Source organism: Arvicola amphibius, chromosome 5 (assembly GCF_903992535.2).
Source record: "Arvicola amphibius chromosome 5, mArvAmp1.2, whole genome shotgun sequence".
Lineage (NCBI taxonomy): Eukaryota > Metazoa > Chordata > Mammalia > Rodentia > Cricetidae > Arvicola > Arvicola amphibius.
Window position 1 is genome coordinate 44,755,399 of NC_052051.1, and position 17,935 is coordinate 44,773,333.

Below are 17,935 nucleotides of genomic sequence, written 5' to 3' on the forward strand. Positions count from 1 at the left end.
AATTAAAAAAATAAGAACTGATACAAAATAAAACAGGTCTCTGAAGGCACAGCTTGTATTACTCACAAAATCAGCAGCTATGAAAGGATACTAACTATCCCCAGGATTTTGAGACTGGGTCTCATGTTGCCTAAGCTGCCCTTGAATTCCTTATCCTCCTGCCTCTGTACACAGTACAGCTGTGTGCCATTATGGGCACTTCACACAGGTTTTTTCAAACCTGTGAAACCAAATCTCTGCAGTATCCTTTGAATTACCCAGCAAACCTTACTAAGACCCTGATTGAGGTTTTGGCTCAAATTTAATTCATTTACAAATATTAACTAAATATCTATCTCTACAAGCTATGCCTTACTTAAGGATACAAAGGTATAAACCAATGACATAACAGAAACCAGGTCTTTGTGGGAAAAGGGTGGATTCAAAGTCGGGGACAAAGAATATAACTTGAGTAATATGGAAAGGAATAAAACAGTCATATAACCAATGTGCTACAGCTTCAAAGCATGTTCACTACCACAGACTACACAATTCTAAAGCCTGTTGTACCAAACAATAAAGACCTGTCTTAGAAAAGGGCAGGATTGCCAGGTGTGGTGACATCTGCCTTTAATCTCAGTAACATGGGTGAGGGACATAAACAGGTGGGAAATTGAGTTGAGCTTGGTCTACACAAGAAGTTGTAAGTCAGCCAAGGCTACATAATGAGACTCTTGAAGAGGTTTATTTTTTCCTAAATAAGATATAATATTGGCCAATAAGAATATAAAAAGATAACCAACCACACCAAGCATTAGTGAAATAAAAGAAAATCAAAACTACAATGACCTACTTTTTCATATCCATTATTCTGGTTACTACTGAAAAACAAAAACAAGCCCCCAAAATAAGTGAAAATTGAAAACTGGTACCAATAAGGATATAGAAAAATAGAAATGTGTGTTTATTGCTTTTGGAAATGTAATAAACTATAAGGTGTTGTAGAAAACAATAATAGTAGTCCCACAAAAGACAAAACCACACATATATTACCACACAGTCCAATTGTACTTCGGTGTATATTCACTCATGTGACATTACTGACAATAACCAGAAGGCAGAAGCAGCACAAGTGACTACTGACAGAGAATGGACGAGCAGAACATGCCAGGAACAATGCAGTATCAGTTCACTTGTAAAAACAAGCTTTGTTTGTTTGTTTGTTTTGCTTTTCGTTTTATGCTGGAGACTGAATCTTTGAGCATGCTAGGGTAGCACTGTATGCTCAGCTGCATGTCCAGCCCCAAAGAAAGGTGATTCTGAAGTGTGCGACATCAGGGATGAGTGTCACAGGCACCACACCAAACAGTAAGCAGACACGAAAGATGAACACTATGGCTCCATGCAGATGTCACACCCAGGCTATTCACAGAAACAGAAAACAGAATGGCTGACTACTAGGAACTGGAAAGCATGGGACAAGGAAATCACAGGTTTTATTTTATATTATTATCATACTACTACTCTAGCCCAAGGTTGGCTTTTTAATACTTTAGCAATATTGTAAAATTCTAATTGAAATTGGGAGTGACAAAAACTAGAAGAAAACATGAAGAAATAATGTTTTTACAGAATTAGATTATTACATCTGTAAGTCACTTGGGCTTGGTCTCAAACCTCTGGTTTTTGTGCCGCTCTCACCCCAGTTCTGGGCTTGTGTGCTACATGTTCAGTTTATGTTGTGCTGGGAGCTGGACCTAGAACTAACTGAGCAGTAGCTCCAGCTGATAAATCCACTTTTAATTTTTAAATAGCGTATCAAATGGTTTTTCAAAGTGACTATACCATTTTCAATTTGTCTTCTGTTTCCAGATTTTAATCTTTAATAAGTGACCAGTTTCTCTGGTCATTATGATATTAAGAATATTATCAATAACTACCTAAATTGGCTATTAAAACACTCTATCCTTTTCCAGTTTGGTAAGGTCAGTTTTCTTTTTCAACATGATTAACTAAAAAAGGTTTATTACAACAGACTGAATGCAAAAACAGATTATATTTGTCTTCTATTAAACCATAGAATTCACTTTTTTGTGTACCCAAGTTTGCTGGTCAAAGAAGTGTTGGGGTGTCATTCCTCAGGTGCCATCACCTTGTCTTTTGAGACAGGTAGACTACCTAGCAGTGAGCGCCACTCTCCAGTGCTGGAATTTGAAGCACTCGCCAACACACTTGGCTTCTGCATGGGTTCTGGGTATAAACTCAGGTGCTCACGCTTGCAGAGCAAGACCTTCACCAACCAAGTGTGAACTTCTGATTACAGTCATTTCAGGCCTGTGTCTCATTGAGTGGTTCTAAATATATAACCTACCTATGGCAACATAATAATGCTTAGTATTTTCTGAACTATTTGTTGGTTTTTAATTATTCTTCAATCACATTTTCTTTAGTGAATCTTTGCCTGTTTTCTAAAATTTGTTTTTTCTTCAGTGCTAGAGTTTTTGCTTTTTGTCTTTTGCTTTTAACTGTAACTATTTCTTACTCAGTTCTAAAAGTTCTCTCTATATCCTAGTCATCAGATTTTTATCAAATGTAGAAATTACAGGGGCAGGTATGCTACTTTAATCCCATTACTCCCAGGGCAGAGACAGGCAGTTTTGTGAGTTCAAGGTCAACCATTCTACAAATCGAGTTCTAGGCCAGCAGAGGCTACATACTGAAGCCTTTGTCTTAAATTTAAAAAGAGGGGCTGAGGGCAGCAGAGACAGCTCAGTGGCTAAGAGGACTGACTGGCTGCTCTTCCAGAGGACTCAGGTTCTATTACCAGTACTCAAATCGAAGCTCTGTTGGTAACTTCAAATCCAGGGAGCCAGATACCCTCTTCTGGCCTCCACCGACACCAGACATGCACATGTTACACAGACATACATGTTGCAATAACATGCATACACATAAAATAACAACAAAAAGGGTTTTAAAGAAAAAATGCAAGTATTATTTGAGAAAGGTTTATACTATGTAGCCAGACAGGCCTTAATCTCATGTTCTCTCAAGTGCTGGATTACGAGCATGTGGCCCTACACTCAGCTTGTTTTTAATTTTTAAAAAAATGTTTTTTTGTTTTGTGGTGCTGGGAACTGAAACCAGGACCCCGCTAGGTAAGCACTCTACTACTGAGCTACACTTGCACAGCCAATTTTTAAAATGTCATTTTTAAATTTTGAAAAAGTACACATTAACATTTTCTTTGATGAATCAGTTTTAGAAACATAACTAAGAATTCTGTAGAACCAGTGACCACTACTTGGGAAGCTGAGGTAGGAGAATACAACTTGAAAGCCCTAAAGCTACAGAAAAGCACTTTTCCTAACAAAGACACGTGCTTTCTTCTACAGCTTGTATTTACCACTGCAGATGTCAAACATTAGTTCCTTTATCTCTTGTTCTATAATCTGGAACCTACTATATAGATTTTCATACATTCAAAAAATATATTTATAATAATCCTGGCTACCTTACCAGACTCACTTTTCACTCCAAGTTAAGAATTTGGTGTTTTGCTTTTTTGCTGAAACTTCACCTGTATCTCACAAACTCTTCCGTCATTCCATCTTGAAATGTGCTGTGATAGCCTGCACCAGGGGATGGCAATGAGGCGAACTTTGGAGGAGTCAAGGAAAGCCAGCAAAGCAGATCCCTGCCAACTGCTATGGACAGACTAACAGAACTATGCCCACAACTAAAATAGCACTCACCAAGGCAGGCACATGTCTATGAGTATTTGCTATAGCCCTCAAGCATTTCATTCTTCAACTACGTAAAAGAAAGCAATGTAGTTTTGCTCAATTACTATGTTTCTAGACACAAGAATTATAAAAACTTACAATAACATGTTCCTTTGAGAGGGTTTCCCTGGTATCGGTTTTCTACCTCACATCTAGAGAAAAAAAAAGAAAGAAAATATTTTCTGTTGATATTTAAAGCACAGAATCTGCATTCATTTTTAAACCAAGCGGATCATTTCACATAAACTACACCATTATCTAGGTCAGAGGGACCAATCGATGTGCATCAGTTTTTCTGCTAACTACTCAGCAGTTTACACCAGCAATAGTCTAAAAGCAAGGCCATGAGTAATATTGCTAGATCCTTCTTATAAGGAAAACCACATTTTCACTTTTGTGTAGATTATGTATTCTTCTCAAAGTGAAGCTAAAATACTTTTAAACATTTGTTTCTCATTTCTACCCTGTTCTTCCTATGTAAACCAATTGTATTCCTTTATTTTCTTTCTTAAATTTTTTATATTTATTTATTCATTTATTTGTTTGTTTAGACAGGGTCTCATGCATAGCCCTAGCTGGCCTGGAACAAAATACAGAGAGATTCTAACTCTCTGAAGCCATAAGCCAAATTAAATGCTTTCTTTTATAAGTTACCTTGGTCATGGTGTTTTATTAGAGCAATACAAAGTAACTAAGGCAACCTATCTGAAGCAAAAAAGGCAAACATCCAAATTAATCTACTCAAGCAGGTGCTCTCAGGCTCCAGGCAGCTTCACCCCCGGCCCTCACCGGTGATACAAAGAGTGTGGTACTCACAGCTGGCACTCATCCCCCTTGACACCCTTGGTGGTGCAGAAGCACTTGCCAGTGTTGGTGTTGCACAGTGATGCATGACCGTTGCACTTGCATGCTGGAGAAAAGGAATGGAACACAGGTCACAACTGGTTTGACAGTTTATTACCACAGACTTTGATTAAGACAAATAATTTTGCCTGAAATGGGTTTGTAGGAAAGATAGACTGAAGCAAGAGAAAGCAATGAGTAAGATTCATTATTTTTCAGCTAATGATTTCTTTCTAATAATACAAAGATGGCATTAAAGGAATCACCATGCAAGGCAGGAGGAAAGACAAAGCTATTTTCTGCTGTCACCTGAAGTAATCGCTATTTTCATCTCTGTAACAGACTTTTCCAGCACTATGCTTTTTTGTTCAATAAATGTTTAAGAGCATTTGTAGTATGTCATGTGCTGGGTCCGTGCCCTGTGGAGATGACCTGCTCTATTGAGTTTTTTCTTGGCCTGAGAACTCCTTTCTTAATTTGAGCTTAAGGGGTCTTTCAACTATAGGATTCACAATATTTTTCGATTGTAAACTGGAACAAATAAAAAAAAAATGAATTCATAAGTGTGACTTATTGATTAAAAGGCCATTAACTTAACGTTCTAACAATAAAGTAGCCTATGGCTTTCAGACTTCAGACTTGAATATGAAAATGTGGAACTATTCAAATCTTAAACTTTCTGAGAAGTTCTAAGAAGAGCCCATGTGAAGCTGGGCATTTGGGAGGTACAGGCAGGAGGATAAGAAGTTCAAGTTCATCTTCAACTCCCTAGATCCTGTCTAAAACCAACCAAACAAGACCAAACCCAGGCCACTGCAAAGACTTTATCGGGGGTCCTCAGGAGGTCAGTGGCCCTCCCACCACAGATTGGCAGAGCCAGGTGTTGCAGTCTCTGACAGACGTTAGTTCAGAAGGGGGCTCCCCTGGACGCCACAGGTTTTCAACTGTATATCACTCCTACCGTCTCTGAGGTTTCCAGCAGAAGACTTATTTAGATGTCTCTGCGGCACCTTGTTATGGAAGAGAGAAACTGAAGAGACTGTTTTCATTCTGACTTCTCATTCCCAGCTTTCCTCTCTCTCCCCTCACAAGGCTGCTGACCTGGCTCCCTCACAGTGAGAAGATGACCACACATCCAGCGATGTTCTGCTTCCCCTGAGCTAATGTGCTTCCATGGGAGGATGATGTGGGAGAGTCTTCTGTTTGTGTTGATTTCATTCATTAATAAAGAAACTGCCTTGGCCCATTTAATAGGCCAGCTCTTAGGTGGGTGGAGCAGACAGAACAGGAAGAAGGAAGTGAGGTAGATGGCTCAGACAATTGCCCTGCCTGTCCTCTCTCTGAGCCAGTCGCCATGAAGCCAGCCACCAGGTCAGACATGCTGAATCTTTTCCGGTAAGACACCACTCATGGTGTTATTAGATATGGGTTAAAGCAAGAGATGTGAGAATTAGCTAATAAGAGGCTGGAACTAATGGGCCAGGCATTGTTTAAATGAATACAGTTTGTGTGTTGTTATTTTGGGGCGTAAGCTAGCCAGGCGGCCAGGAGCTGGGCGGGACGAAAAGCAGGCCTTCCCGCAGCTCCTCACTACAGGAGGAAAGATGGAACAGAGGCAGTTAGTTGGTACCTTTCCAGATGTTAACCCCTTGTTTTTACTTCTGCTCAGTGTACGTAAAGGCTTAACTCCTTCACTGCTGGTTTGTTGCTTTAACCAGCTGCCCCCAAACCTGCAAGTTTAGCTTTCCTCTTCCAGATCAGTTGAACTCTTAACAATGTTATGTAATAAGAAAGGCAGTATCCCAAACCAAGAGGCCTTTCCTTTTAAGATATTTAAGTCAGATGCAAGTACTGTACTATTCCACCTGACTTGTGACCACTAACAAAGCTGACCAGTGTGACTTACGCTGACATTTGCCTCCATTAGTCGGATCCCCATAGAAACCAGATATGCAGGTCTCGCAGTGCTTGCCGGTGGTCAGGTTCTCACACTTCTCACAGACACTCTGGTTGACACATTTGCTGTGGCCATTGCACTGGCAAGCTGAAAGGCAAAGAATTTTAAGGGTTTCGTCTGTCCCACAGGAGGAATGGGTAGGTAAATTCCACAGATTTATTTGCATATACTCTAAATGTTAATCATCAAGTTAGTTCGGCATGGTTGCACCTACAGTTCCAACTACTAGGAAGGAAAAGGCAGGCAGCATCCCTGATCTATAGTCCTACCTTGCTGAAGCCCGGAGGCTGGAGGTCAGCCTAGGTAAAATAGTGAGATTCCCATCTTAAAAAGTTTTTTTTTCAATAAAAAAAAGAAAGGAAGGAAGGAAAAAGAGCTGAGTGTGGAATTCAAGGCTATCCTTGGCTACCTAGCAAGTTTGACACCATTACAATACACACAAAACAAAACAAGGTTCACTAAAAACCAGTCTGAGAAAATAAAAATACCAAAAACAAATTAGTCTTGAAAAACCAAAAACATATTATCAAGCAAGGTGAAAGTCTACAGCAATATAAAAATAATTTTTGTTATTATTCATTATAAAAACTCATGCTTATGATAGTGTACTTGAAAAACAAAGGAAAAGAGGGAAAAAAAACAAAAAATAATCTCATTTCCCAAAAAACCATGGTTCATATTTGATATCTTTCCTTTCAGGATTTTTAAAATTATTTTTCTTTCTTTTCTTCTCCTTTTTAAAAAATGAGTAATAGTGCATGACTTTAACAAGCTACTTTCTCCAATAAATAAGTCATTTGGACAAAAATAAATAATCAGATAAACCTCAGAATTAAATGACTTTTTACATAAAATGAATTTAACAGATATTCATAGACTAGCCCACCTAAATGACAAATATACATTCTGCTCAGCAGCAAAGGGAAGCACATGCTGAGACACAAAGAAAACCTTAATAAATACAAAAAAATCTATGTATTCTATCTGTCCATTATGAAATGAAACTTAAAATCAACAGTCAACAAAACTCTAGTAAGTGTATAAATTCATTACTGAATGATGAAAAGTTCAAAGAAGAAATCAAAATATTCCTGAAACTAAATTTAAAAGAAAACACAACAAGACAAATCCCCTAAGCTCTAAGTCAGAAGCAGTTCTAAGAGGGAAGTATGTCCCAAGGACCTCATTAAGAAATCCAAAAGAGCCCAAACAAATGACTTAAGGATGCAAGGGGAAACTTTGGAAAAACAAGAACTGAAATAAAACCCAACCCAAACCCACTAGATGACAAGAAATAATTTAAAAAAAATCAAAGAAGAAATCAATGAAACTGGAACAACAAAAAACAATACAAAAAAACCTCAAGGACTCTATGAGTCGGTTCTTTAAGAAGGTAAGAGTGAGAGACCCTTGGCCCAGCTAACCACAAGGAAGAAAGAGATCCACAGAATCATAAATGAACAGGGAAACATCACAACAGACACCAAAGAAATACAGAATAAGGAAATACTTTAAAACCCCATATTCCGTTAAGTTGGAAATCTAAAAGGAATGGAAGAATTTCTTTATTCATCCAAACTACCAAAGTTAAATCATGTGGCAATTAGCAACCTAAACAGACCATAGCAAACAAAGAGAATGAAATAGTAATAAAAAGCCTTTTAACTAGACAAGAGTCCAGAACCAGACAGATTCATAGCAGAATTCTACTAGATGTTCAAAAAAGAACAATAATTCTTAAATTATATAAAAAAGAACAGAAGGATCACTCCCAAATTCATTTCCAAAGCCTGAATGACACTAATACCCAATACCCAAACTGCAGACCAATATGCCTGACAAACACAGATGCTGAAGTCTTCAATAAAATACTAGTGAACACAATACAAGCACATATCAAGATCATCCATCACAAGTAACTGGGCTTTATCCAAGAATTTCAGGTAGGCTCAACATACCTAAGTCAGTAAATACAATAAATCATATAAGTAGACTTAACAATAAAATCACATGACCATCTAAGTAGATGAAGAAAAGAGCTTGGGAAAAAAAATCCAATGCCTTCATGATAAAAGTCCTAGAGAAAATAAGTGAACATACCTCAACATAATAATGCTGTATATGACAAACTCACAGCCAACATTATCTTAAATGAGGAAAAACTCAAAGCAATCCCATTAAAATAAAAAAAAATAAGACAAGGTTGTTCACAGTCCCCACTCCTTTTTAGTACAGTGCTGGAAGCATTAGATGGAACAATAAGGCAGGAGAAAGAAATTAAAGGGATACAAATAGGAGAAGAAGTCAAATTATCCCTACTTATATATGACATGATATTATACACAAGAAATCTCAAAAAGTCCATCATTACATTTCTAGAAACAATCAACAATTTCAATAAATTCATCTTCTGGTACACAGATGTAAGTTCCAACAAACATTCATACACATGATTTTTTTAAAAAAAATAAACGTATCGAAGAATGGATAAGAAAAATGTGGTACATTTACACAATGGAAATTACACAGCAGAAAAAAAATAATGACAGCTTGAATTTTGCAGGAAAATGGACAGAGCTAGAAAACATTATTTTGAGTGAGGTAACCTAGACACAGAAAGACAATTATCACATGTATTCACTCCTAAGTGGTTTTTAAACATAAAGCAAAGAAAGCCAGCCTACAAATCACAATCCCAGAGAACTTAGACAACAATGAGGACACTAAGACAGATTTACATAGATTTAATCTACATGGGAAGTAGAAAGTAGAAAAAGACAAGATCTCCTGAGTAAATTGGGAGCTTGGGGACCTTGGGGAAGGGTTGAAGGGAAAAGGGGAGAGGCAGGGAGGGGAGCAGAGAAAAATGTAGAGCTCAATAAATATCAGTAAAATAAAAAATAAATAAATAAACTTAAAAACACTGAGTAAGAGAGCATGGACACACTCCCATTTAAAATACCAAAGACAATACAGTATCTAGGAATAAACCTAACCAAGGAGGTGAAGGACTCCTACAGTGAAAACTCAAAATCTCTGAGAGAGAGATCAGGGGAGGCACTAGAAAATGGGAGTCATCCTGAGTCCATGGATCATTAGAATTAATACTGTGAAAATCACCATCTTACCAAAAAGCAATTTACAGATTTAATGCAATCCCAATCAAAATACTGACAACATTCTTCACAAATATAGGGGAAAAAATCCAAAATCCACATGGAACCCAAAAAGAGTCTAGATAGCAAAAGCAATGTTGAGCAAAAGGAATAAAACTGTAGGGACTGCCATCACAGATTTCAAGGTATATCAATGAGCTATTGCAATACAAACAATTTGGTGTGAGCATAAAACAGACATGCAGACCAACAAAATAAAACAGAAGAACCAAACATAAATGTTCATAGCTACAGCCATCTGATAATTTCACAAAGAGGCAAAAACATAGGAAAGATAACATCTCCAACAAATGATGCTGGGAAAACCATATGTTCACAAGCAGAAGAATAAAAATAGATCTGTATCCATCGCCTTTCACAATAACTAACTCTAAAATGGACCAAAGACATAACCCAAAACACTGAAACTTTAGAAGAAAACATAGGCAGTATCCTACATGACATACGTGTAGGAAAGGACTTTCTATTGAGGACTCCATGTGCCCAGGAATTGAGGCCAACAACTGGTAAATGGGACTTCACAAAGCTAAAAAGCTTCTGTGCAGCTAAGGAAAAAAAAAAATCAATCAAGTGAAGAAGAATGGGGAGAATTTTTGCGAGCTATACATCAGACAGAGAATTAACATCCAGAACACAGAACTCAAAGGTCAGAGTCAAGGAAGCAAATGACTCAATTTAAAAATGGGCTAGGGATCTGTGCTGGCCAGTTTATGTCAAGGTTGATTCTTTACAAACAGGCAGTAAGACATCTGGATTAGAATACATAGGCATCTTACCTGGACACTGAATGAAAGACCAGTTGTATCTGCTGTCCTCGAGACACATGCTGGAGTTCAGGAGAGGCTGTGGATACACAGTTCCTGTAGAGGCCAGTGAAGGCATCCTCACAGGTCCTTTATAGCTGCCCTCGATGCATTTCCCTTTCCCAGTATTGCTAGGGTCAGTACACCAGCCACAGCCTGGCTGCTCCAAGCAATGGCTACAGGTACAATAGCCAGAGCAATTTTCAGCTATTAAAAAAAAAATTAAACTTGTAATTCATTATCACAAGTACATATACTAGCACCTTATAGTGACTACTGAAATGAAATTATTTAAAGAGCCCATGATTTTACAGAACATACAACAGAGACTTTTCCCATCTTTTCAATACAAGGAAGTTGGAAATAGAAGGGACCTGTGAGGTCCTCTACTGGAAAGCACTTTACAAACAGGCAAATTAAGATATGGAGACATTCTAGAGACTGAACTAAATGGCCCTGAAGAAGAGAAGTTATTCTGTACCATGTGACCTACCCTAGATTTATCTGATTTACTGCATGGATCATTGTACCCAATTCCTTATACACACTTTAATCTGGAAAGACCAGTCTAACCATCTTCTGAACAGACTTGAGCAGAAGGTCAAGTCCAACCTGCCGGTAAACGTCCCAGGCTCTTTTCACTTACGTGGGCAGCTGCTCATTGTATACCACTCCATACACTGGCCAAAAGGGAAGGAGGCCACATAGGCATTGGAGTCTACACACTGCTTCATGTTACTGCACCACATGCACTCGGAGCTGCTGCTAGTGCACTCGCTACACGCTGTCCGCAGGGCACATGGTGTCCGGCACTGCTTGGCACTGTGGTTTGCTGGGAATTAAGCCCAAAAGGGACACTGGTCAGCTAAGATCAAAGACTTTTCAATGTGCATTATGAAATCAGTTCAGCACTATACTACTACATGGAGGAAAATCCAAGAAACTTGGGAATCATAGGTTCTGTTTATTCAAGTGTACTTAAGCATTCAGGGGAACACGGACTTTCTTTTCAAAAAGCACTGAAGACAAAGGTGGGGAAACATAAGAACCGTGGACTCACAATGGCTCACGGTGAACTGCAGGCGTCTTTGAACCAACCTCAGTTTGTTAAAATTCTACATTTAAAAATTTGACGGGTGAAAGCATTAAATAAATTCACCAAAGCATTTAACATTCAACAAGGACGAAAAGCTTTGTTGTAAGAAATTTAGAAACCCAGGTGGCTGGAGAGATGACTCAATGGTTAAGAGCAGCTACTGCTTTTCCAGAGGACCCAATCTACTTGCCAGCACTCCTGTCAGGCTCCAAGGGGTCTGACACCTCTGTCTTCCAAGAGCACCTCTCTCTCTCTCTCTCTCTCTCTCTCTCTCTCTCTCTCTCTCTCTCTCTCTCTCTCTCTCTCTCTCTCACACACACACACACACACACACACACACACACACAAATCCCACATGATTAAAATAATAGTAAGTATTTTTTAAAGTACTTTAGAAACCTTTTCCTAAGGCAGCTCCCATGCTGTGACTCTCTGCAACATTAAACCTCAGTATTACTCAGGACCTGCTGAGAATGCAACTCAGCCTCCCAAAATAACCTGCACTTGCCCCTCTTGCCTCTGAGTTCTCATTTGTGTGTGGCTATGCTGGGCCAGCCATCATGGAGTCCGGCCTTAGCCTCAGCACGGGACTGCCACAGCCTGGGGTTGGCTCTATCGGTGTCTTCTGCAATGCCCTCCCCACAGCAGCTCTCTGAGTACTGTCCTGATTTGCTGCTTTTCTAAAGGTTTTTGGTTTCTGTGTTGTTCTTTTTTCCATAGCCTTTTTCTGCCAACACAAAGGAAATCACCTTTCAGAACGATTCTCAACACTTTTGTGGTCAACAAAGCAGTCTAGCTCAATATTAAATTAGATTCTTTCAGTAATTTTATTTTTGGTTTTGAGTATGACTCAAATCAGTCAGAAGCAAAGACTATTTCCTTCTACATTGGGATTTTGTGTTCTGTTTAAAATAAATACGCCTGAATCAGTGTTCACTAACTGCTGTCACATGTATTTTATATTTCTCAGCACTCAATCAACTACACCTCCTCCGCTTTCCTGATAAACCTCTTGGAGCACTGTACTCATCCATGTCCTTACCGGGCCTTTCACAAACACTGCCATTGAGTGGGTTGATGCAGGTTGCAGCCTTCAATCCCCGAGTACTAGGCTCTGACAAGATCCCACAGAAGCCAGCATCGCTGGGCTCAGATGGCATCCACTGCAGCAAACTATTTGTAAATGGAGACATATCCTCCCAGCACCAGTAAGAAACATTGATCTTACGAAGACCAACCCATGGAGTCAGAGTGAGCTTGGACTACAGGCAAAAAAAAAAAAAAAAAAAAGACAGTTAAGAATACAAGCAGTGTCTTTACCAAAACAGGCTTTGACATAAAAAATACTAGTTTGGGCATATCCCAGAGACACATGAAAAGCTCCTTATTCTCCAAACTCAGGCAAGGTAGATTAAAATAAGTGATCTTTTCAATATGATCACTTTGCAGAGGATAAAAATGGCTCAAAGAAGATAACACAGCAAGACTTCCAGAGATCAGTAGTAAAGAAATACTCAAGTTTCAAACTACTTGTGTTCTATGACAAGTGCTATAAAGAAACAACCATCCACAAATATGATTCATAAATGAAGTCACCTTACTAATACTTTTAAAATATAAGTTGTATGCCTAACCTGAGCCTCTATGGCCAGTTCAGATGATTTAAAATTTGTTCCATTAGTCACAGGGCACAGCCTAACACATACATTTTCTTTTCCAGTTTTCCTGCTATGTAACTGCCAAAACTCAGGCTCATGTGTGTTGTTCAAGATGATAATTTCCTTCCTTTTTTAAAGGTGAGATCACAGTCTACTGTGTATATGTATACGTTGTAGCATGAATAATAAAAACCCAGAGATAGATACTGGGGTTCAAGTTGAAGATAAGAAAAGCAAAAACAAACAAGCCACTAGAAAAGTCTTACCTCTACCAAGGCTGGGTGACTGCAGACAGAGATAAGCCTGTCTTCTCCCATTTTATATTCCCCTCTAGTGCTGGGATTAAAGGTGTGACTCCCTAGTACTGGGATTAAAGATGTGAACCACCACCACCTGGATCTATTTCTGCATTGATCTTGTGTAGCTCAGGGTGGCCTTGAACTCACAGAGATCCATCTACCACAGTCTCCCAAATCCTGAGAAAAGGTGTATGACGATACTGTCTGGAATCTAGTGGCTTAGTTTTACCTTCTGGTCTTCAGGCAAGCTTTATTTATTACAACATAAATATCACTATATTTCCCATTTGTCTAAAATAAAAAAGGCTATAACTAACATAAGAAAAACTATATACAGTAAGTACTATATATGATATATACAGGCATTAAATTCATCAATGATGTCTAGTCCATTTGCATTTGAAGAATTCAGAGAAAATACTCCATGTCTATTCTTGTCTTGGTGAGTCTATCATAACTTGCTTTCTGTGTCTGGTAAACAAGGAAGACTAACTATCTAGTCTTCAACTCCCTCCGAGACCCAAGAAGGAAATAATATTAACTGGGTAAGCAGGAAGTGAGAGCTAAGTAACTTCTGAAAATTATGAGAAATGACAGAAACAGATCTCTGCCTAGACAGTCACCCAAAGTTCCTCTGCAACATTGGAGCATCCATCTTCAGCCTACAGTCCTAGAATATCTGACAGACTTTTCTATGAAGCAGGGTTTTTGAAGGACTTCCCTGCCTTGTCTGTTAAAGGTTTGGCAATCACTCTCTTCTTGTGTCCTGCTTGTCCCATTAGGACAGAAAATTGTCCGTGGTTTGAGACAAGGGTACTTTCTTGCCCAGTGGCTTACTTTTGCCACAAAGGAAGTAAACTCCATGTGGAGTTTCTTCAAAGCCCATTATCTTCTCTGGAGTACATTGGTACTGCCAAGAGCAGACACGTCTCATTGTCATAAAAAAAAAATAAGAAAGAATCTATGTTATTAAAACATCTTAAATGCCATACTCTGTAGATCTCTGAAGTGTTTGAAAATGACATGTCTACCTAAAATATACCTCTATTTGACCTTGAAAACATACCTAATGTGACTACAAGTTCAATTGTAATAGGTGACTGAAACTAACCTGCATTTCCTTATTATCCTAAACAGTTGGTAATAATAATTTTCAAGGACTAGAAATTTGCATTACATTCTTAAATGAGTTGTATAGGTACAATACCTTAAACAAGAGTAGAAATGTATGTACAGTATGTTCTAACAAAATTTCAAATTTGCATAAACATACATTTGTATACAATATACAAAAGTCTAATCCAATGTAAAGCATTTAAAACTAGTAGTTGTTTTATAGAAGTAGACTCAATAATTTATCTTTTTATCTTATTATATCTATATCCTTCCTTTTTTCTTTTCAGAGTAGATTCAATAATCTACCCCTTTATCCTATTATATCTATAGTCCCTTTTTTCTTTTCAAAATAAAAACCTTGAATCTAATTTCCTTTGGTTAGCTTTTTTCTTGACCATTACCGATAACAACTTGTTAGCAATCCCCTAAACAATGACAAATATCCATAATCACATTTTATCTATTTATCTGAGTATGTATCACATTTAATCTAACTCCATGCTACATTTTATTTTTTAAAAAGTCACGAACCTGTAGAATAATTTCTGCCTCCTCTGTTTATGCTGTACGGAGTAAGATCCAGGGTCTCCTGGGCATGAACTCTACTACTGAGCTCCAGTCTTGGGTAGCCCTGAAATTTCTTTCTCATTTCAACTGTTTTCTTTGGGGTTTGTGTTTGTTTGTTTGGTTTTGTTTTTTGTTTTTGAGGCAAGGTGTCCCTATGTGCCCCTGGCTTATCTAGAATTCCCTATATAAACCAGGGTGGCCTTGAAGTCACAGAGATATGCCTGTCTTTGTCTCCTGAGGGCTGGGATTAAAGGCCTGATGCACAGTGCCTGGATCCCCACTGCAATTTAAAAACAAAACAAAACAAAACAACAACAACAAATCTTTATAGGAGGTGGAGGGATGTCTCAGCAGATAATGCTGCTCTTCCAGAGGACCAGAGTTTGGATCCCAGCCCCCACATCAAGCAGCTTACATCTGTAACTCTAACTCCAGGGGTTCCAATACCCTCTTCTGGCCTCTGTGAGCAGCCCCTTCCCCCCAAGCTCCCTAGTATCACAAGTACCTGTTATACATTTCAAAATCCATGCTAGTCTCCTGGCCCTTCTCCCAGCAAATACCAGTCCTCCTTATAATCCACATGATTTGTTCACTCCTTACACTCTCATCTCTTGTTATCCTCTTGCTACCTCTCCATCTCTACCTCCACTACTCTCTGATATCGAATATTTTATTAGTTATGTGACTGGAAAGAGAAAAGGACTGGATATGGCCAGGGCTAGGGGAATGGGACAGTGGGAAAGAACAGTGGAGATCGCAAGAGATAAGAGAGACTGTGTGAGCCGGACACGTGTACGGGTTATAAGGAAGAGCAGCTGAGGGAGGAAGGGCCAGGAGACTAGCCTGGACTTTGAGGTGCATAACAGGTACTTGTGATAGTGAGGGGCCTGGTGGCCAATATGTGCCTTGACATAATAACAGGCGTCACAGTGATAAGGAAATGACTCCTTTTGACAGATGGGGACCAATTTCACAAGTTTCTGAGGAATGCTAGCTTTTATCTACTGCCAGAAATCCTTCTATAGTCCAACTTGAGCTCATTTCAGGATATATGCACTTCCTGGGACTTAACAGCCAGAATCCATCCTACACTTGCACATGTCATGAGAAGGTGGTGCCAAATGAGAAATGCGATGCCGCACCCCCTTGTCTCCCGGCTAGACAAAAACATATACCCCATCTCTCCTTGACCATAGCCAGCACAGACAGAAACCTGCTCTGTGAATATCTACCTAATGAACTTTAGCATCACAATTCTTGGCCTTTGCATGAAAAATGCCAAATGGAATCATGTAACATCAACTACATGCTGTTTAAGAACTTAGCTAGACAGTATGAGAATTTGGACCTTTCTGAATTCAGAAGCCTTAGCAAGAAAGTGCCCTCTTCTGGGCTAGCCAGTTTTTACACTTCTTATTGGGGATCACATTACATGCTATAACACCTTAAGAGATGCAAATGACTTAATAACACTTAGATAGCTAGCTTTGTACCCTCCCTTCTCCCAAGGATCTAGATATGAAAATCTAGTATGAAATAATCTAATGTCACCAGATGTGGTGGTTTGAATAGGTATGGCCTCCATAGACTCATGGCCTATATATAGGGAGTGGCACTATTAGGAGGTGAGGTTTTGTAGGTGTGGCCTTGCTGGGGGAAGTGTGTCACTGTGGAGGTGGGTTTTGAGGTCTCATATGCTCAAGATACTCCCAATGTTGGACACAGTTCACTGCTGTTGCCTGAGGATCAAAACACAGAACTCTCAGTTCTTTCTCCAGCACCACATCTGCCTACACATTGCCTTGTTTCCCACCATGATGATAATGGACTGAACCTCTGAAACTGTAAGCCAGTCCCAATTAAATATTTGCATTAAGAGTTGCCATGGCCATGGTGTCTCTTCACAGTAACAGAAACCCTGACTAAGACACCAAAATACGTGTACATATTATTATTCATTCCATATATTCCTATCTCATAATAAATACAACTACCAAAATATTCAAAGTACTGAACTCTTTAATACATGAATAAAGGCATTAAAACAAAAGATTTTGAAGTACAGGTACACAGTCTATTATTAATCATTTACTGGAATTCTTTCTCTTATCAGGTACATGATATGCAACTGGGGCCTTCTACACATAAGCTGCTGTTATGCCCTCAGAAGAAAGGTGGTACTAGAAACCGAAGTTCAGAAAATGTTAACTCACCATGCTCTGAGATGACTGCATTAATCGAAGATGTTTAAGGACAAATTCCACCTTTTTCTGGGATGTAAGGGAAGCCAAAAAAGCATTGTGGTTCCTACAGGACAACTTAGCATTGTCATAATTTTCCTTAGCAGTAGTGATTTTCAGACATGAGTTTCCAACCAAATGCCAGCCAATACCACAGATATTTTCTTTTATAAAGGGGGAAAAGGAAAGAAAACAAAGTTTTAGAAATTATATAGAAGTAGTATATTACTAGTTCAATTACTGAAATCTAAGCTCATTCTTCTGATTTGAATTCCAGGTGCTTTATTGGGATACGGTGAGAGTATCAGATGCATTATTAACTTCCATGTACAAAAAACTTTTAAAATAAATTATTTCTTTTTAAAATTATGCGTATATATGCACCTCAAGTGTGGGTTTGTACATGTGACTGTAGT

At 38.7% G+C, this 17,935-nt stretch overlaps 1 protein-coding gene across 2 annotated transcripts in view; it reads right to left on the minus strand.

Annotated features, from left to right (window-relative positions):
• The window catches only part of Atrn (attractin), a 142,936-nt gene that overhangs the window by 51,998 nt on the left and 73,003 nt on the right, over positions 1 to 17,935 (minus strand). For both annotated transcript variants that reach the window (XM_038329374.2, XM_038329375.2), the window contains exons 15-21: positions 17,493 to 17,683; positions 12,682 to 12,901; positions 11,190 to 11,375; positions 10,517 to 10,750; positions 6,514 to 6,651; positions 4,581 to 4,674; positions 3,864 to 3,916 (exon numbers count right to left, since the gene is read on the minus strand). In XM_038329374.2, the coding sequence (XP_038185302.1) occupies positions 3,864 to 3,916; positions 4,581 to 4,674; positions 6,514 to 6,651; positions 10,517 to 10,750; positions 11,190 to 11,375; positions 12,682 to 12,901; positions 17,493 to 17,683 (1,116 nt within the window). The remainder of the gene's footprint in view (positions 1 to 3,863; positions 3,917 to 4,580; positions 4,675 to 6,513; positions 6,652 to 10,516; positions 10,751 to 11,189; positions 11,376 to 12,681; positions 12,902 to 17,492; positions 17,684 to 17,935) is intronic.